We start from the raw sequence: 21,343 nt of genomic DNA on the forward strand, positions 1-21,343 counted from the left end.
CCAACAGGAGCTCGTGCAGAAAGCTTGCCTCACTAGAAGCAAGAGTGTTCACTCCTTAACAAACCGTACGAGCCCGGCAGAGGTATTTCCGGAGTTGGTCTATTGGGACACTACAATTAAATGTCAGGCTGAATAAGGTTTTGTTTAAACCAACGCCAGGCTGTTTGGCTGTTAGACATGTAAGAGGACGGATTCTCAGACCGCACTGTGCAGACCAAAAACCAATGTTGACCACATAGTGTTATCTGTGTCAGCAACGGAACGTGTTGATCAAGAAGGACGCCTACCGCACAGTGCAGACCAAGAACTAATCTTCACAATATGATTAAATCTGTGTCTGCAACGAGACGTGTTGACCAAGAAGGACGCCTACCGCACAGTGCAGACCAAGAACTAATCTTCACAATATGATTAAATCTGTGTCTGCAACGAGACGTGCTGATCAAGAAGGACGCCGACCGCACAGTGCAGACCAAGAACTAATATTTACAATATGATTAAATCTGTGTCAGCAACGAGACGTGCTGATCAAGATGGACGCCTACCGCACAGTGCAGACCAAGAACTAATCCTTACAATATGATTAAATCTGTGTCAGCAACGAGACGTGCTGATCAAGAAGGACGCCTATCGCACAGTGCAGACCAATAACTAATATTTACAATATGATTAAATCTGTGTCAGCAACGAGACGTGCTGATCAAGATGGACGCCTACCGCACAGTGCAGACCAAGAACTAATCCTTACAATATGATTAAATCTGTGTCAGCAACGAGACGTGCTGGTCAAGAAGGACGCCCACCGCACAGTGCAGACCAAGAACTAATCTTTACAATATGATCAAATCTGTGTCAGCAACGAGACGTGCTGATCAAGATGGACGCCCACCGCACAGTGCAGACCAAGAACTAATCTTTACAATATGATTAAATCTGTGTCAGCAACGAGACGTGCTGATCAAGATAGACGCCTACCGCACAGTGCAGACCAAGAACTAATCTTCACAATATGATTAAATCTGTGTCTGCAACGAGACGTGCTGATCAAGAAGGACGCCGACCGCACAGTGCAGACCAAGAACTAATCTTTACAATCTGATTAAATCTGTGTCTGCAACGAGACGTGCTGATCAAGAAGGACGCCGACCGCACAGTGCAGACCAAGAACTAATCTTTACAATATGATTAAATCTGTGTCAGCAACGGGACGTGTTGATCAAGATGGACGCCCACCGCACAGTGCAGACCCAGAACTAATCTTTACAATATGATTAAATCTGTGTCAGCAACGAGACGTGCTGATCAAGATAGACGCCTACCGCACAGTGCAGACCAAGAACTAATCTTTACAATATGATTAAATCTGTGTCTGCAACGAGACGTGCTGATCAAGAAGGACGCCTACCGCACAGTGCAGACCAAGAACTAATCTTCACAATATGATTAAATCTGTGTCTGCAACGAGACGTGCTGATCAAGAAGGACGCCGACCGCACAGTGCAGACCAAGAACTAATCTTTACAATATGATTAAATCTGTGTCAGCAACGAGACGTGTTGATCAAGAAGGACGCCTACCGCACAGTGCAGAAGTTCTGCACATGGGCAATGTACCGCAAGTCCGCGTCCTTCAACGCCAAGCACGACATCTCTGTGCTCCTCACCCGAGAAAAACTCGGTCCTGCAGGTTGGTATTGTCCGTTTTGCCTTTGTTCGATTCTTTACACCCCCGGTATAGGGGTGTGTATAGGATTCGGTCGATGTGTTTGTTTGTTTGTTTGTGTGTTTGTGTTCGCATATAGATCTCAAGAATGAACGGACCGATCGTCACCAAACTTGGTGAACAGGTTCTATACATTCCTGAGACGGTCCTTACAAAAATTGGGACCAGTCAAACACACGGTTAGGGAGTTATTGGTGGATTAAGATTCTACAAGGACTTATAGAGGGACATATTAATGGTCAAAGGGAAATAACCTTCTCAGTTGGTGGCAGTGAGAATGGTAAGGACGGGGGTGTTTTTCCTACCTCGGAGGAATTTCTTGTTTTTTTCATTTCCATTACTTTATTTATCCTTTCCTTTTATAACTGAAACACTGTTTTTCGAAAATAGCCTACAATCTTCATTCACTTAAAAATAAATAAGAACAAAATCAGTTTTTCGAAAGTCTACTTAATATTATTTGCATGTTCTCCTTCATTTTTTCTCCTTCATAAAGGCTTTTTTTTTTAAGTTTTAAAAAAGTTTTCCCTTTTCCAGACCTCTGAACAAGTTATATATATCTGAAAAAAACACTGTTTCTGGCAAACCTCAAATGGTCAATAGTCAGAAGGATAACTCGCCATTCTTTGTACGCATCGTTACAAAATTGCGCCATTCACTGGTAACACACATGCATGCTAAAATATGTGTCATCAAGTGGATTTTTGACACAAAGTGAAAGGGTCGCAAAGACTTTCAGTCTGACTCAAAAAAAATCTAAAACATGGCTTAAATGTCTTTGGTTGTTTGTTTGGTTGTTTGTTTGTTTGTCTGTTTGTTTGTTCTTTATTTTCTATTTTTTTGGAGAGGGGGGGGGGTATGCATGCACTTGTCAACTAAATGGTTCATGTAACCGCCAATTTTAACTCAAATCGAGACCTTAACATTTCAACGACATGTGTCGAAGACAGAGACTTCATGCTGGACATATCATTTGATGTTGTTACATGTCAAGCTGAGAAATACGGAGACATTGGTCTTTTCCCACAATACCAGGGAACAACGCAAACTTCGTTGTTGTTTTCTTCTCATTAACATGTAATCAGGTGACCAAAAATATATTTTGTGTTGCAGGCTATGCTCCAATCACTGGTCTGTGCAATCCTTCGCGCGCGTGTGCCGCCATTACTGACGAAGGCTTCACTTCCGGTTTTATCATTGCTCATGAAATGGCCCACGTGTGAGCAAAATAATCTATCTTTTTTATAGAAGGAAAATATTATAGCCTTTCTCACAGAATACGAAAAAGATGTTTGAATTCCATGAATGTAGAACACAAAGTAGTACTCTGTAATTGAAAAAAAATGTTTATAATATATTCTGAAATCACCATTTTGACGGGGGGGGGGGGGGGGGGGGGAGAGAAAAGCATTTGCCGTTGTTAAACTTGAAAGAGAACAGTTTTTTAATGAGCCTGGACGAAATAATAATATAGTCCGATTAATGAAAGGAGACAAGGTGGCTTTTCTTACTACAGTACTAATACTCTTGCAACCGTGCATTATTTCTTTCTATTCTGTAGTTCCATCAATATTTGTCACTGAGTTGCACGTTAAAGTTATTTTTTAGTTTATTATCTGTACCATACGTTTTTGTCGGTGACGGTCTGTCCACGTTAAAGGACCTTCGGGTCGACGTACGTGTGAATGTTTTGCTTTGTCATACAGAAAAACGTTCCAGTAACTTACCTTTCTTGAGAATCTTAAACACAGGTTACTTCCCTTTGTTTATCAGATTACTTTTCTTGATTTTTTTGTTCTGAATTTTGGCATGTTACTTCCCTTTGTTTATCATATTACCTGTCTTGATTGTTTTGTTCTGAATTTTGGCATGTTACTTCCCTTTGTTTATCAGATTACCTTTCTTGATTGTTTTGTTCTGAATTTTGGCATGTTACTTCCCTTTGTTTATCAGATTACCTTTCTTGATTGTTTTGTTCTGAATTTTGGCATGTTACTTCCCTTTGTTTATCACATTACCTTTCTTGGCCCCCTTCATCCCCCCCTTCCTCGTCCTGATATGGCTCTGCGTAGTCGGCTGGACGTTAAGCAACAAATAAACAAACAAATTGTTTTGTTCTGAATTTTGGCATGTTACTTCCCTTTGTTTATCAGATTACTTTTCTTGATTTTTTTGTTCTGAATTTTTGAATGTTAGCAGTCTATCTGTTTTTGGATCGCTGAGATGAATCCCAGTGTTATGTCGTAGATTCGGACTGTTCCACGACGGTCATGGCAATGCGTGTTCAGGACGTCGCTACACGACTGCCATCATGGCGCCTCTGGTGGAAGCCAAGCTCAACCACTACTGGTGGTCCGACTGCTCCAAACAGCAAATGCAACATGTCATCAAGTAAGAAAGAACATATAACATTTTAGACATCACAGTTAAGTTGGAACTACTCTAAACAGCAAATGCAACATGTCTTCAAGTAAGAATCAACAGTTTAGTGTTGACAAGCTCAACCCCTCCTGGTGGTCCGACTGCTCCAAACAGCAAATGCAGCATGTCATCAAATAGGAACCTGATGATACATGTTGTTCAACGCTCTCACGATGAACACAGTAGAGCACTTCGAACACCACATTTAAAGGTTGACAAGCTGAACCACTACTGGTGGTCCGACTTCTCCAAACAGCAAATGCAACACGTCAGCAATGAAGAACACATTACAACGTCTAACGCGCTTAGCGTGTTATCAAGTTAGGACACTTTATAGACATCAAATGTTCTTGTCGCCAAGCTGAACCGAAACTGAGTGCAACATGTTATGGGATAAGATCACATTATTATACACCTTCTTTAGTGAAGCCAAGCTCAAGCACTGTTGATGGTCAGACAGCTTCAACCATCAAGTGCAGCGCGCTATTAAAGGACATAATTGAATATACACCCTGTGCTATAACCCAAGCAGCCAATATACTCGAATCACGTCATCGCGTCGTGACTGCCTTGATGTCGTGACATATAGGGATGACTAGCATAGCACTTTTATTGTTTCGTCTATGAACACTTGTCGAAACAAAACCTGTCAGGGAAAACGAGGGAGACGTCCACGTTAACAATGATAATGTATACAACATGCAGTGGCATTGTTTCTATTGCTAGTTGGTTTTGCCAACAAAGCCTTTACGTCAAATTTGACTATAAAGGAAACACATTGACACGAAAAAATGCACGGACGAAGGTTATCACTAAGCAAAGACTATAGGCTAACAATTGCAAGAGCGTTAAATCTGCCTCTATGTGTACATGCAGCTACCTGTACTGTTTAAACGACGACCCCGACTTTTTGTGTACAGCTACCTGTACTGTTTAAACGACGACCCCGACTTTTTGTGTACAACTACCTGTGCTGTTTAAACGAATCCCCCAACTGTGTGTGTACAGCTACCTGTACTGTTTAAACGATGAACCCGACCTGGCCAGCGACGTGGACCACTACGATCTGGACTCTGGCCACGACCTTGACGACGAGATGGGCAAGGATTACTCCCTGGACTTCCAGTGCCGCCTGGAGTTCGGCAACAGATTTGGACTCTGTTCGGCCGTAGGTTTCAGTTTCACTGTTTCAGGCAATTTTACTTTTTTTTATTTTTATAAGGACAGTAAAATCGTTGAGTCTTTGAGTCTTGAGTCTTCAGATTCATATTACATTTGTTGTTGTACATGTACGTGTATGTTTCAGTTTTACTGGTTCAGATTCCGATCACATTGTGTTTTGTGCATGACGTGTTCAATTTTGAACGATTCTCATCCAAAGAAGAGAGGGTCGAGTTATGCTGCTTAGTTTAGTACTGGGATTAGCACCAATTTACACACAAATGCTACACTCTATTGTCGGAAAATACAAAGCTACACGGTAGTTTGTTCAAATTGATTTTAGTCAGGGGCAGTAAACGTTCAAGGTTTCAAGGAGGGCAGTAATTACAGTTTGTGCTATAGAAGTATACCAACTTCATGCACATTGGTCGATAAGTAATTACATCATTACAGTTATCAAAAACATGTGATTTAGAGAACTTGATTTTAAAAGCTAGAACGATTTAAACAGTCACACTATTGAGGCATGTACACGAAAGAATTATCGACATTCATGACAGTGCAAAATCATACATGTTTCCAAACCTTGTCCTTGTAATTTTAACTTTTGTTTCATAGTATTTCCCCCTTTGTTGACAGTTCCACGCGGACTCGTGTGACATGCTGTGGTGCAGTGACAGGAACACGCCTCAGTTATGTCGCACCAAGAGAGGACCGCCCGTACCTGGCTCTCACTGTGGCTATGAGAGGGTGAGGCCATCTTTTGAGTTTCCTGTTTTCTTTGAATTTTGTAACTTGAGTGCAAGCGGGGACCAGTTTGGAAACCAAACTCAAATAGAATTAACTTCAAGTGTAACCGACATTATGTTGGCACTCCATGTACCAATTGACGTCAATTCACAAAAGGATTTTACTACCCAGAATTCCAAACGGTTGTGGAGATTTTGAAGATTTCGTTCGGGACGACGACGCCCTATAGCCGGTTTATCACATAAAGGGAAGCAAGCGGTCGACGGAGCCAATCATGGAAGGATCATAGGAACTTTCAAGATCATTCACCTAACGTCACCATGACTGATTATGCTAGAGGAATAGCATGTCGTAATCCGTATGAGCTACGACGTAGCATTTCATGGCATGAAATAAAAATGCTAATATGCATGTGCAGCAATGTAGAGACAGGCGGTGTTCGTATGTGGGCAACGAGAAGGCTGTGCACGGCGACTGGGCAGCCTGGTCATCGTGGGGCGAGTGTAGTGTCCAGTGTGGCACAGGTATCAAGCGCCGGCGACGATTCTGCACCAACCCTAAGTAAGTTGCTATCTGATCTGTGTAGCTGGTAGCATGGTAGCAAGGCTCTCTTACTCAGTCTGTCTGTCTGTCTGTCTGTCAATTTACCTGTCTGTTTCTGTCTCTGTCTCACCGTCTGTCTGTGTCTATCTGTCTGTTCGCCTGTCTCAATGTCTGTCTCAGTGTCTGCCTGCCTGCCTCCCGGCCTGCCTGCCTGCCTGTCTGTCTCTCTGTCTCTCTGTCTCTCGCTCTCTCTCTCTCTCTCTCTATCTCTCTCTCTCTCTCTCTCTCTCTCTCTCTCTCTCTCTCTCGCGTGTCAACTGCAGACATCATGTTTATTTGAAGAAAATGCCGCAATTTCCTGCTGCTTCAAAGCTCAGACACTCATGACAAAAGCACTAACAAGTCTCTCACTTTTAAACTGTCAGGTTGCGGGATATTCGTGTGTCCAAGTGGATTGATGCTCTCATATAAATCACACGCCTAAACACATATGTGGGGAGTTATATGATGTTTTACGTGAAAATAGTGCCAGTGCCGGTCAGCTTCCACCCCTCACCCCACCCACGCCCTTTGTTCCTCTTCAACATCGTAAGTTTGTCATGTTTTTCTTAATTATTTTTCGTTTTTGCGTTACCAGGCCAGCCTTTGGAGGAAGAGAGTGCGAGGGCGAAGATGAAACTTGGGATACTTGTGTGGCAGAGGTAAGACTGTTATTTCCATTGTTGTTGTTTTCTCCTCACGTACAGTAGGCAAATGCACGCGTTCAAGGAAGAGCATAGTTTATTTTTATTACACCCCCGGTATAGGGGTGTGTATAGGATTCGGTCGATGTGTTTGTTTGTTTGTTTGTGTGTTTGTGTGTTTGTGTTCGCATATAGATCTCAAGAATGAACGGACCGATCGTCACCAAACTTGGTGAACAGGTTCTATACATTCCTGAGACGGTCCTTACAAAAATTGGGACCAGTCAAACACACGGTTAGGGAGTTATTGGTGGATTAAGATTCTACAAGGACTTATAGAGGGACATATTAATGGTCAAAGGGAAATAACCTTCTCAGTTGGTGGCAGTGAGAATGGTAAGGACGGGGGTGTTTTTCCTACCTCGGAGGAATTTCTTGTTTTTGATAGTGTGTGGGTACTTAATGGGGTGTCTGACTGTGTTTGTGTTCGTGTGTGGGGGGTATGTGTGTGTGTGTGTGTGTGTGTGGGTGTGTGTGTGTGGGTGTGTGTGTCTGTGTCTGTGTGTCTGTTCATAGGTTTATTTGTTTACTTGCTCAGTTTTGTCTTGCTCAATGTATGGTCAGCAGCAACACTGATACACCGAGCCTTCTGATATCCTTAATTACTTTCAAAATCATAGCTGTTGGCTTACATTTGTGTTTATGCATAGTCCATCTAACACAAACCATCCACGATTGTTATCTCTCTTGATGCAGTACTCTCTGTGACATTTGAAACACAAGTAAAAGTATAATTCATCCCAGAAAAGAGCTGGGGTTTAATTGTCATGCACCGTCAACACAGGACTGTGACACGTTCTACGACTCGAGGGAGGCGCACTGTGCTGTGTGGAATGACATGGACATCAGACCCGGACAACACGACTGGAAGTCTTACCAGACCAAAAAAGGTGAGATGGTCCGACATTGTAATGCAGTGTTATTCTCAATCCTTGATCTTCAGCCATTGACGCATTCTTTTCTGATCTGACTTGTTCTGACCCCTGACCCCTTGCCGGTCGACCTTCCGATCATTTTGACATGTACGACGTCTTCTGACAGAACAATGTTTCTACCCATATTTCCAATCCAGGCCCAACTGTCCTGTTGTCTTCTGAGTCTGAGAACACAGGTTATGTCAGAAAGTCTCCTACATGTCAAAACTATCGGACATGGTAAATCCCTCTCACGTTCTACCTGCTTTCCATAATGCAGTCGGGTCTACGAGGAGAACTGTCCCCCGTTTCTCAGCGGCGAGATTTGGCGAGTGAAGTGAGTGGGGCGAGGAGGTAGCGTTTCTTGGGAAATTCTCGCTGCGAGGTAAGCTAGGATTTGGCGCGAGAGTAGGCTAGCATGCCTTAGAAGTGAAAATGACGACTGCACAGCTGCCAATCCGATTGGCTGATGATTACGGCTGTTTAACGAAGAGTGCAGATGAGTTGTTTGGTATAAAACACAACAAATCTTGTTTAATTCTTGCCGAACTAGTCCCCAAATCGTTTCATCTACAAGACGGGCGCAGTGGCGGGGTGGTAAGACGTCGGCCTCCTAATCGTGGGTTCGAATCCCGGTCGCTGCCGCCTGGTGGGTTAAGAATGGAGATTAGATTTTTCCGATCTCCCGGGTCAACTTATGTGCAGACCTGTTAGTGACTTAACCCCCATTCGTGTGTACACGCAAGCACAAGACCAAGTGCGCACGGAAAAGATCCTGTAACCCATGTCAGAGTTCGGTGGGTTATGGAAACAATGCAGCCTGAATGGCGGGGTAACAACGGTCATACACGTAACATCCACTCGTGCTACAAACATGAGTGAACGTGGGAGTCTAAGCCCATGAACGAAGAAGAAGAAGAAGAAGAAGTTTCATCTACAATCTCGCTGTCTTGCATAGCAAGAGGCTATCCACAAGCAATTCTTGCCTCCACGAAACGCGTGTCTGGTTTCCTGTGTGCAGAGAGCGAGCGGTGCAAGCAGACGTGCGTGTCGAGCGTGACGCGGGAGGTGTTGACCATTGACGTGGTTGTGTCCGACGGCACGCCATGCGACTACGACGACCCTTCCAACATCTGCTACCTCGGCACGTGTCTGGTCAGTCTGCTCGAGTTTGCATCTGAGAATTGTTTTTTGTTATGTTTAGAACGTTTAATTCAGGGCAACACGAAACATTCACAAGAACTACGATCGAACAGCCTTTACAGTGGACAGACCAGAGACACAACATACAGAAATAACTTATGCTGTCACTTATCTCAGAATGTTCCTAAGATTGTCGTAACAATGACAATGTTTGACTGCATTTTACAATTATATATTTGACTCAAATGTTCAAGCGCTCAGTCAGTTTTAGGTGAACGCACAAGCTGTGGGACCGGCACGGTTGGCCTAGTGGTAAGGCGTCCGCCCCGTGATCGGGAGGTCGTGGGTTCGAACCCCGGCCGGGTCATACCTAAGACTTTAAAATTGGCAATCTAGTGGCTGCTCCGCCTGGCGTCTGGCATTATGGGATTAGTGCTAGGACTTGTTGGTCCGGTGTCAGAATAATGTGACTGGGTGAGACATGAAGCCTGTGCTGCGACTTCTGTCTTGTGTGTGGCGCACGTTATATGTCAAAGCAGCACCGCCCTGATATGGCCCTTCGTGGTCGGCTGGGCGTTAAGCAAAAACAAACAAGCTGTGGAAGGATGCACGCATACTTTAAGTCGTGTGTCACTTGCTTTCTCAAATAAGAAACTAAAGTAAAGCACACAGCATCTTGACTGCTGGAGGAATTTAGCTTTAAAAATCAATGGAACAAAAATTATAAGAACATACGAAGTATGCCAATTACACCAAAACTGAGAAAATGGTATCCAGGGGAAGCAATCGTCTTGCTGCAATTTAAAGGGTAATATACTGCGGTTGTTTCCCTTGTCACAGTATTGATTTGTTTTGTCTATAACAAAGAACGTACCTGATGATACATAGTGTGGCAGATTGACGCTGGCCGGTTTCAAGAAAATAATTCATTTAAAAAATATCCCACTGTTTCAGTCTGTGGGCTGCGACGGATTACAAAACTCTACCAAGGACTACGACTCGTGTGGTATATGTGGGGGCGACAATTCACAATGTAAAACCGTGTCCGGTCGGTTCAGCAGACCTCCCAAAGCTGGTAAATAACCACTTAATAATAATCTCAAAATCCAAAATGTTGGCCACAGCTCAGGTGTATTGCTGTTATCTCTGTTCGGCCTCAGCGACTTTGTTATCCTTTCGTTGGAGCGGGTCACTTAATCAGTTATGTGAATCTGAATCTCCTGATAGTTTGATAGGTTGTTTGTGTGTATGGTTCGCTCTCAAACTGTGCTGGAAGTCGCTTAAATTGTTCATTTCAATGATTGTTATTCTCTCAGTTTGTTTCCGAATAACCCTCACTTACTCTATTACAAAATTAATGTCGTATGCATTTAGAGCGAATTACTCCCCTTTGTTGATCAGAATGATCTTTAAATAGCGGCCTGCCTTATTTGTTTAAGATATTTTGTGCATGTTGCATTTTCACATTTTCTGTTTTTATGTGTGTTGTTTTTGTCCTTTGTGTATCTTGATTAGTTTTATTTTTTTTCATTTTGTCCAGCTCAGAGCAAATACTTGTCACAAAGTTTATAGTCAGAACTGTGTGCTTAATTGACTCCTTCTGAGTCAGCTTGTCAAGTTGATGGTAGATAATAGTCATAACTTTGTCCCCTATTTTCTGTGGGGTTTTCTTTCTTACCTTCCTTTCTTTCTCCTTTCTGTGTGTATTTGTGTGAGTGTGTGTGTGTGTGTGTGTGTGTGTGTGTGTGTGTGTTTGGTGTGTGTGTGTGTGTGCGTGTGTGTGTTTGTATGTGTGGTGTGTGTGTGTGTGTGTGAGTGTGTGTGTGTGCGTGGTGTGTGTGTGTGTGTGTGTGTGTGTGTGGTGTGTGTGTGTGGGGGGGTGAGTGTGTGTATGTGTGTGTGTGTGAGTGTGTGTGTGCGTGTGTGTGCGCGTGCGAGCGAGCGTGAGTGCGTGCGTGCGTGCACTGATGCGCGCGTGCGCGCGTGCGTGCGTGTGCGTGTGTAAGTGTGTGCGTGTGTGTGTGTGTGGTGTATGTGTGTGTTTGTGTGTGTGTGTGTGTGTACGTGTGTGTGTGGTGTGTGTGTACGTGTGTGTGTGTGTGTACGTGTGTGTGTGTGTGTGTGTGTGTGTTAGGGTGAGTGTGTGTGTGTGTGTGTGTGTGTTTGTGTGTGTGTGTGTGTGTGTGTGTGTGTGTGTGTGTGTGTGTGTGTGTGTGTGTGCGTGTGTGCGTGTGCGTTCGAGCGTGCGTGCGTGCGTGCGCGTGCGAGCGTGCGTGCGTTGGATTCTTTTTTTTTCTGCGCAAATTAATGTTGTATTTGTCTGAGGACGTGTTGTAACGGTGACATGTTTTGTATTGTGTATCATAGTTGTGCAGACTGTGTAAGCTGTAGAGAGGTAACATGCACTATCCACGGTATTGATTGAATTTGCTTTATTGTTGTTTCTTTCAGAAGACAAGTACGAATCCATTGTTTACCTCCCTAAAGGGGCCAGGGATATTGAAGTTATCAAGCAAGGAGCAGCTAAACATTTCATTGGTATGTGTGACTCGCACTTTTAAATGCCGTGTCGAGTGTCAAAATCGCTCTCCACTGAGTCAAAGCGGATCCAGCACGTCGTCACGCTCATAAGAAAAATACCTATCACAGGGTTAGGAATTTCTACAGTCAGACTACAGGGGAAGCTACTGGAAGTGTACCTGTCATGTGTTAGAGAGAACAAACGCTCAGCAGATCATCGGAAACCATTGCCACGGTAACGTAAGCAAAACTGCCGATCTCGTTTCTTGAATTAGGCACTTTTTCTGTTTGATACAGGAAGACTGAAGGTATGCAAAATCTGTTGTGGGTTATTATACAGCTTTGCTGATTGAAAATGTTGCTGTCAGCTTTTTATCTCACGTGTATTCAGCTGTCACCGCTCGAGATAGGCAGTTTCCAGCATGTAACGAAAATGAGATAGGCAGATTGTTCAGAAACCAAAAGAAGTTTGTTTGCGTTTTTCTCTAAACATCAAAAAATGATATAGGCAATTATCTTATGAGCGTGACGACGTTCTGTTCCTTTCATCGCTTTACCACGGTTTTGAAAAGGGTGGACAAATCGACATCGGCTCTCGACATTCGGTTGCCACCCACTGGTTGTTGCCTTCCGGTTATCAGATTTATACGTAGATCTTCGAGAGAACATCATTAACAAGGTGGTAATCTTGAGCTTTAGTGTGTTAAATTCATACTTAGGAATAGCATTCTTTACTTATTTTTGATACAAGTCCCTGTAAAGAAGCCAGAGAACAATTATCGTGAAATTAATTGACGGATTGAGCTCCAAACTTGAGCATAATTAGTTAATTTGGTTGTTTGATCGACGAAATGACACGATAATGCTTACGTGTTCAACCAAGGGACATCATTCACACGACAGAGTTACTTCCACTGACGGATTAAATGGATACTTCCGTCTTTGACGCATGTAAACGAAATGCAATCGTACACTAAGGTACAGTTCATTCCGTGACTTCAAATGGATCTTGTTTTACTGACAAGTGCAGGTTCTGCAAATTTGGAGGCTTAAATGCCTCTGAATTCCGAGGTATGAATTTAACACACTAAAGTTCAAGATTACCTAACAAGGTTTTACTCGTTCAAAATTACCTACCTTCGTTTTTCTGTGCTCAACACACATTTCCCTTTCTTTTCTGATTATAATTGTTTTCTCTTCAGCTTTAAAGGAAGCTGACTACGGTAGGTATCCACTGAATGGCGCCAAGACACGCGAGAGTTCCCGAGATTTCATCGTTTCCGGAGCACGGTTTGAATACGAGTCCAAATATGATCGCCAGAGTCTCAAATCTCGGGGGCCCATACAGACAAATCTGGAGGTCATGGTGAGTTTATTTGTTTATCTGATGCTCCTTGTATAAATGATTCGCGGTTATACCGTCTTGGCTGCTGCGGGCAAGTTTGAATACATTAGAAAAATATATACATCGTTTGCATGTACTTCCTGCTTCGTCGTGATATCATTGACTTAAATGATAAGTTGTAACTGATGATTTAGGAATAAATCCTTTTGGGCAGAATCAGACATTAAATTTCGAGAAGTTTTGAGTATGAGGACATGCACATGTGTAATTTCTTTGCCCATGTACACAGTTCTGCTGCTCAAGGATTTTAACTAGGTATGCGATAGTTTAAACGAACGCTCTTTTTTAAGTGGGACAATTATTCTTTAGTTGGATTTATGGTTGATTTACTGCAGTCAGCGTGCACGTGAGGTAACGATTTTTGTCACTTCTTTCTTAACAATTGCTACCTCCTCCTAAAGCACGCGCACACGTATGAGTTTTTTGTGGTGGTTATTAAACAATTGTTTTGCTTCTTTTTACACTAATGTTGCGCCTTCTTTTTAATCTAATGTTGCGCCTTCCTTGAACGCGTACATGTACTTGTTGAGCCTGTAACCCAATGCCAGTAAAACGAATTTGCTACTGTAATGTGTGATAGAAACGTCCACAGAAATAGGTACATGTCGTAAACAGGGGCGGATCCAGGGGGGGTGGGGGTGGGGGGGTCCGGGGTTTCTGGAAACCCCCTCCCAAAGCCTAAACAAAAAGGGGGAAAAAAGATAAGAAAAAAAAAAAGAAAATTTGAAAATAAAGAAAAAATGATGGCTCAGATTGTACCACACTGCTCCATTTTCCTTGTTTTTATCACAATTTTCCAAGGAGCCGGCTTTTGTCTTCTAAATGACGGTTTTGGAAGGTAGTTGGGTAAATTGTTAGCTGAGGTTGCACCAGATTGCTCCATTGTCTTTGTTTTTATCAACATTTTCCGAAACGCCATGCCCCCAGACCCCCATGGGAGGTTCGGGCGCATCGCTTGGTCGATCTGCCCCTAAAAGAAATGTGGACCCCCCCCCCCCCCCCCTCCCTTAAAACTGATGTGATCCGCCTCTGGTAAATCACACTTAAATCACACGTACAATACTGGTTTGGCTTATGTTCTTAGTTTAACAATCATTGTTTGGTTTCTTGTAGCTATACCCCAATGAGGACAAAAGCAAGGCTTCAGTGACGTAACGTACAGCATCATTACAAATGATAAACATGATTTGTTTGTTTATTGTAGCTGTACCCCAATGGGGACAAAAGCAAGGCCTCAGTGACGTACAAGTACAGCATCAACAAGAATGACTTCACGCTGGAAAGGCGCAAGTACAAGTGGATGTTCAAAGACTGGTCACAGTGTTCTGTCACCTGTGGGGAAGGTATGTGATTGTTTGTAATAAGCAACACACAACTTTCCTTTTTGCCCATCCCCCGACCGGCGTTATTATTTTCCTCCCGACCCTGGAATGTTTTTTGTTTACCCTTCAAAGAATTCTTTTGTTATAAAGGATAACATACGATTTTGCCGACTTTGCCAGGAAAGTTACTCTTCTCCGTCAGCATGGGGACACATTCGTCTGTGTACATGAAAAACAAACCAATCAATAAACAAAATCAAAAAAGACACCGACCTACCGACTCTGGGATTATTTTTTGCCGTGTCATTGAAAACACACTTGTTTGTGTGGCCAAACTTTGATCACAGACTTTTACATGGAATAACACCATCCGTCCACTTGGACACATACCTCAAATGAATAGCCTGTGTCCGCTCTGTACACAGTGGTTGTGTTGTAAAGAATGAGTGTTGTGAAAGACACCGGTGCCTTTTCGGTAATTCGTCTTTAACACATTCCGACTCACCACAACAATCAGTCCCGTTTTGTTTGTTTGTTTGTTGGTTTGTTTGTTTGTTTGCTTAACGCCCAGCCGACCACGAAGGGCCATAATTATCAGGGCGGTGCTGCTTTGACATATAACGTGCGCCACACACAAGACAGAAGTCGCAGCACAGGCTTCATGTCTCACCCAGTCACATTATTCTGACACCGGACCAACCAGTCCTAGCACTAATCCCATAATGCCAGACGCCAGGCGGAGAAGCCACTAGATTGCCAATTTTAAAGTCTTAGGTATGGCCCGGCCGGGGTTCGAACCCACGACCTCCCGATCACGGGGCGGACGCCTTACCACTAGGCCAACCGTGCCGGTGTGTTGTTTTGGTAAATGACCAAGTGAAGGGGTTGTCTTATCCCAAGCAAAAGCCTGGCAAGATCTCAGATAATGAAGCGAGGCAGAGTTTTCATGAGGCGGAGTAGGGCGGGGATGTAGCTCAGTCGGTAGCGCGCTGGATTTGTATCCAGTTGGCCGCTGTCAGCGTGAGTTCGTCCCCACGTTCGGTGAGAGATTTATTTCTCAGAGTCAACTTTGTGTGCAGACTCTCCTCGGTGTCCGAACACCCCCGTGTGTACACGCAAGCACAAGACCAAGTGCGCACGAAAAAGATCCTGTAATCCATGTCAGAGTTCGGTGGGTTATAGAAACACGAAAATACCCAGCATGCTTCCTCCGAAAGCGGCGTATGGCTGCCTAAATGGCGGGGTAAAAACGGACATACACGTAAAAGCCGTGGGAGTTTCAGCCCATGAACGAAAAAAAAAAATGAGGCGGAGTGAGCCTTTTGAAATACAGTACAGTACTTTGTCTTGGTTTGCTCCTGTCCCAGGTGTGACGTCCATCATGCACGCGTGTTACGACAAGGACACGCAGGAGGAGCAGGATGACGAGAAGTGTCAGTTCCTGGAACCACCCAGACAGGACGAGGCGCCCTGCTCACGGGAACCCTGCTCGCGTACCAGGTGAACGCATGATGGATCTAGTGCATGAGAGGGAGGGGCTTTCAAAATTAGGTAAAGGCACAACACCTTGCCATCCATTTGCTGTTGAAGTTTTGCATTTGAAAGGGGTATTTTGCTTTCTCCTTGAGTAAAAAGGTACATTTGCTGTATAAGGAGACGGAGGCTTCTAGAACCCAAGACACCCCCCCCTAAATCTAGTCCTGTGATGTATTTAGGGACTTTGATGTCTGTACAGTAGGACAATGACAAGAATCAGTTCCTGGAAACATCAAGGCGAATACAAATACCCGCTATTTTCCGGACCCTCTCTAGTCCACCCAGCTGGACAAGGGTACCTGACCCTACTTTGAGCCGGAGAAGGCCAAGGCAGCGAGCGATAGGCGATAGGCACTGCTTTCATAACGCTGGCTTATATAGGCTAGTTTAGATCTCTAACCTCTCGCTACCAAAACGTGGTTAATGGAATACCTTTATAACCTACCATTCTTGTCATAAACTAAACGTTCGATGAACCTTACCACTCTTGTTTTTTGATTGGGAATACCTTTACCTTTACCTTTACCTTTCGCCAGGTACATGTGGAGCATGACCAACGACTGGAGCGCGTGCAGCGCGGAGGAGTGCAGCGGGGAGGAGGGGGAGGAGACCCAGGGCTATATCTGCCAGCGCCATCACCTTGACAACGACACGTTCGAGGACGTCGGCATGGAGATGTGTGACCAGGATTCCACCCCGGCCTACACCCGGAACTGCACCGCCCCGCCCTGCAGAAACCTCGACTGGACCATTGGACACTGGTCAGAGGTGAGATGTCCGGAATGATATGGGGGCCGGGGGGATTCCATTTTCATTGTATTATCGCATTGCTGGGAAATTCGGGTCGCTTCCTACCGATTGAAGCTAGCAACAACAACGTTGCTTGATGAAGGATCATGGGTAGCCTCGTCAGGAGACGTCCATACAAAACATGCCTTTAGCTTAAATGAAATTGGTAGCGCCTATTGGCGATTTTACCTTGATGATTAAGGTAATTAGGCAGACCCTTGACTTATACTCCACTTATTTTTGGTTTTATGTATCGTATTTGGCAAATGTGCCATGGGTTTGTCTTTGAATGAGACAAAAATATATTCTACACTACAACCTAGCTATTGATGTGTACATTGTTGTTAAACAGTTGTTTGTTGTATGTTTATCAGGGTTTGCTAGTGTGTGATAGGGTTCGTGTCCGTCTGTAGATGTTAGTTTCTTTGTTAGTCCTGTGTTGACAACTCTTCGACAAGCGCTTAGAACTGTACCCACGGAATACGCGCTATATAAGCTTCATATTGAACAGTTAAATTCGATAACACACACAACAACTCTATTACACCATCATCATCATCATCATCATCATCATCATCATCATCATCATCTGCTCCTGTTACTCACCCGAATTGTGTGTACTGTATTGGCAGTGTTCAGTGACGTGCGGAAAAGGCCGACAGTTTCGTACAGTGTACTGCGGTGACCCCGACACGGACTCTGATGACATCTACTGCAAGGACATTCCCCCAGCACTGTCCAGAGGATGCGAGAAGAGACGATGCAAAGGTGCGTTCTTTGCTGTTTTCTTCAAGTATTTCCAGTCCAGTCGGCTTTGCAACCAGTGTGTCTGTATCGGCCTGGGTTTGATGCCCAGATATAGCGTATTTTGTTGTTGTTGATGTTTTTTTTTGTTTTTTTTTTTTTATATAATTTGTGTGTGTGTGTGTAATGTCTTGCAGTCAACGTTCATTATTTCTAAGATGATTCCTGTGTTGTTTTCACTGAAGCGTGGGTACGCAGCCCAGTCGGTAGCGCGCTGGCTTTGCACCGCCAAGTGTGTGCATGTGGGCGGGGGTTGGAGGCCTAGGTATTGCTGGGGATGTTTTTGAATTACTTTCCGTCAACGCTCATTGCAGGCTTTAGAGTGTAAGGAATCGTACGACCTTTGTTGGCTAGGCATGCAAAAAGACTGTGCGCACATTAACGATCCCTAGATTCCAGCGAATGTCAAGGGGAAACTCCTTCGGAATTACTAGCACGCACATCCTGTTAATGTGTATGCACTTTCATCCACGTTTTTGTATCCATAATATCCAGAGCCGAAGCAGTAAAACATGCAAGTGATTTCAGCACCCTCATGTCGCTTGATGTGAGCAGGCAAAACTTTTGAGAGAGTAACGATGTAAAGACTGGGAATGTTTTAGTATGTACTTCTGTCTGTCTGTCTGTCAATATCTGAAGCAGATGGACTGATAATTTCCAAATTCAGAATAACAAAATAAGAAAGGTTACAGTGTTGGAACGTTTAATTCAGACGAATCAACACGTTTACATGAACCTCGACCTAACGGCCTTTAACTCTCTCTCTCTCTCTCTCTCTCTCTCTGTCTCTCTCTGTCTCTCTCTCTCTCTCTCTCTCTCTCTCTCTCTCTCTCTCTCTCTCTCTCTCTCTCTCTCTCTCTCTCTCTCTCATTACTTTATTGTCCCATCGCTGGGAAATTCGGGTCGCTTCCTCCCAGTGGAAAGCTAGCAGCAACGGAGTCGCGCTACCCAGGTGTCTGCGTGTTTAGGTGTATTCAGCCACCTGCACTTATGGCAGAATGACCAAGGTCTTTTACGTGCCATTGTGATGACACGGGGGTGGGACACGGGTTCCGTCTCTGGGTCTGCACATAAAGTTGACCCGTGTCCGTCCCGGCCCGAATTCGAACCTGCGACCTTTTGATCACAAGTCCAGTGCTCTACCAACTGAGCTACCGGGCCCCCAACGTGAACGAACAAGAGACACGACAGAAGATACAAAGAAAGAAATGTTGCTGTGACGTATATTAGAACGTCCGCAAGATGGTCGTAGCGATGACAAGACAATCATTTTTGACTCCCCCTGAGTAATCAGGAGAGTCTTAGGAATTAGCAGTGTTAGGCCGTCCGGCCGTCCGTTGACAAACAACTTAACGTTGAGGTTATATCGGATGTTTTTGAAGCTAGAGTTTTGAAACTTTGCACACTTCTGGGGTTTGATGATCTCACGACATTTTGGTCGACCCTTGTCAAATTCCACTGTAATGGGACATGACGAAGGGGTGTCGTATAAAGCATTTGCTTTTCTTGTTCCAGGTGTACAACGCGGAGACGAGTGCCTAGACAAGTACTCCTTCTGCGCCAAATCCAACGGCTTGAATTTCAAATGCCGCTCCAAGCGTTTCAACGAAATCTGTTGCCTGTCTTGCCAGCGACAACAGTCTGCCGCCCGGAGACCCAAACTATCCCACTGGGCTATGTACAGAAGGCGCATGCTCGAACGACGCTACTAATGCTCGGACAGATTTAGGTCAATGTAAAGAAGGTTTACTATAGACGTCCAATGACGGGATAGATTTAGGTAAATGTACATGGGTTCATGATAGACATTTTGATGCTTTGCTTGTTTCCTTTTTTCTGCTGCGTTTACCGCATCTGCAGTCAATAATATTAAGGCTTGGAGCCCTGTGAGAATACACAGAGTCATTAGTTTTGTTATCTTGTCAGTCGTTTGAAACGCGGAATAGTCTGGATTTCATTATGCCTACATCACAGAACCACATAACCTACTCAGTACTTTTAATTCTGAAGGCTATTTTGCTTGGATTTGTTTGTACAATGTTGTAATGTAAGTCACTGACGGAAACACTGTGATGATGTTTTGTCCATCCGTCGTTCTTAAGGATGCGGTACGTCTGTTTGCTTGTCGCAGCAAAATTCGAGCACTTGTCTTGAACACTTGACAAAATCGGTCACAATTTTCTTTTGTTGTTTGGTTCGAAGTCAACAGCGTCAAATCTCTGCACATACCAAATGATTGTGTTGTTGTTGTTGTTGTTGTTGTTGTTGTTGTTGTTGTGTGCATGTTTTTTTTGTAAATTCCGTATCTCTTGAATTGGTTTAAACAAAACATTAATCAAATTTGATATCGTGACATAGGCTACATACTATATTTGACAATAAGGATCCGTACTCAAGCATATGCTTATAATTATTATTGAATCCTCCAAGTTGTTATCCAAGAAACCCGGGCGCTAGACCCCTATATGTTTAGAATTTTAAAACTTAAGACAGAATGAATTGGTTGTTTGCATGGCGCTGATCCTGCTTTATTATTATTCATGACTCTTCAAGCTCATTTTTTTATCAGAAGTTCGAATATACCCTATTTTGCTTGTCCGTTAGTTGTCACACATATGTGACCCTCCACCACGAAATGAGTCGCATGTCACCTCGCGCGGTTTTGCGCCCTAGGCTTAATGTAAGTCCGGGGAGTGTCTGGTAACAGTGTGAGGGTCACCTTAGTCACAGGCTTATAACTCGAAAAGTTTTTGCTCTTTTCTAAAACGGGGTTTGCACCACTGGATAGAGCATAAAAAACCTCTTTAAGAACATGTACAAAATTAATATGAAAATCATGCAAAGGTGGCATGCGACTCATCCCGTGGTGGAGGGTCACATATCTCTTCCTTTTGTGTGTTCAGTGAACACTTATTCTTTCTGCATCATTTTGATTATCTTCTACTTCTTCTTATCGTTCGCCTTTACACTTGGAGTCCAGCTCTTGATATGAAGCTGGTGGTCTTATGTAGAGCCTCCACAGGTCCATGCAGCTTCTCGTGGAGGGTCGTCGGCCTGGTCCAAGTCTCTCTCCTCAGGGGCTGGAGATTCAGTCCATTTTGATTATCTCATTTCTGCTTCTGTATGTGAAAGAGCTGAAAATTGGACCAGAAAATTCAGAAGGTAGAGTTAAGTCTTCTGTTATATTACCGTGCACATTTGTCCATACGAAGTCATTTGTTAATTTCAACTTCGTCCTTCTTTTCTCTTTTTGTGGGGTCTGTTGTTTGTGCTTGCTATGTATTTTTGTAATCGAAACGACATTTGAATATACAGTCCATTTGGAAACACTGCCAGTTATTATTACGTGATGACCAATATATTCATAAAGATCTTTGAACAGGTTTGATTTTGTTCTAATTGGTTCAATAAAATGTTAATGGGGACACACCTCAAACACTCAGTGGATTTGTTGATACAATTCGAGAGTATACGTGATTTAAAGAGAGAGACTGTGACAATGCTGTATGTGCGGCGTGTGTGTGTGTGTGTGTGTGTGTGTGTGTGTGTGTGTGTGTGTGTGTGTGTGTG

General features: G+C 43.7%; 1 protein-coding gene across 2 annotated transcripts in view; it reads left to right on the forward strand.

The window, feature by feature from the left end:
• Positions 1 to 21,215, forward strand: part of LOC138958316 (A disintegrin and metalloproteinase with thrombospondin motifs 3-like) — a 35,488-nt gene extending 14,273 nt beyond the window's left edge. For both annotated transcript variants that reach the window (XM_070329427.1, XM_070329428.1), the window contains 17 exons: positions 1,545 to 1,686; positions 2,836 to 2,941; positions 3,970 to 4,113; positions 5,152 to 5,311; positions 5,944 to 6,054; positions 6,473 to 6,615; positions 7,235 to 7,298; positions 8,125 to 8,230; positions 9,276 to 9,409; positions 10,352 to 10,472; positions 11,849 to 11,935; positions 13,120 to 13,283; positions 14,527 to 14,665; positions 16,012 to 16,144; positions 16,717 to 16,948; positions 17,602 to 17,737; positions 19,289 to 21,215. In XM_070329427.1, coding sequence (XP_070185528.1) covers positions 1,545 to 1,686; positions 2,836 to 2,941; positions 3,970 to 4,113; positions 5,152 to 5,311; positions 5,944 to 6,054; positions 6,473 to 6,615; positions 7,235 to 7,298; positions 8,125 to 8,230; positions 9,276 to 9,409; positions 10,352 to 10,472; positions 11,849 to 11,935; positions 13,120 to 13,283; positions 14,527 to 14,665; positions 16,012 to 16,144; positions 16,717 to 16,948; positions 17,602 to 17,737; positions 19,289 to 19,485 — 2,319 coding nt within the window. In that variant the 3' untranslated portion in view covers positions 19,486 to 21,215. The remainder of the gene's footprint in view (positions 1 to 1,544; positions 1,687 to 2,835; positions 2,942 to 3,969; positions 4,114 to 5,151; positions 5,312 to 5,943; positions 6,055 to 6,472; positions 6,616 to 7,234; positions 7,299 to 8,124; positions 8,231 to 9,275; positions 9,410 to 10,351; positions 10,473 to 11,848; positions 11,936 to 13,119; positions 13,284 to 14,526; positions 14,666 to 16,011; positions 16,145 to 16,716; positions 16,949 to 17,601; positions 17,738 to 19,288) is intronic.
• The last annotated feature ends 128 nt before the right edge of the window (positions 21,216 to 21,343 follow it).

This window comes from Littorina saxatilis, linkage group LG2 (genome assembly GCF_037325665.1).
Source record: "Littorina saxatilis isolate snail1 linkage group LG2, US_GU_Lsax_2.0, whole genome shotgun sequence".
In the NCBI taxonomy this organism is placed as follows: Eukaryota; Metazoa; Mollusca; class Gastropoda; order Littorinimorpha; family Littorinidae; genus Littorina; species Littorina saxatilis.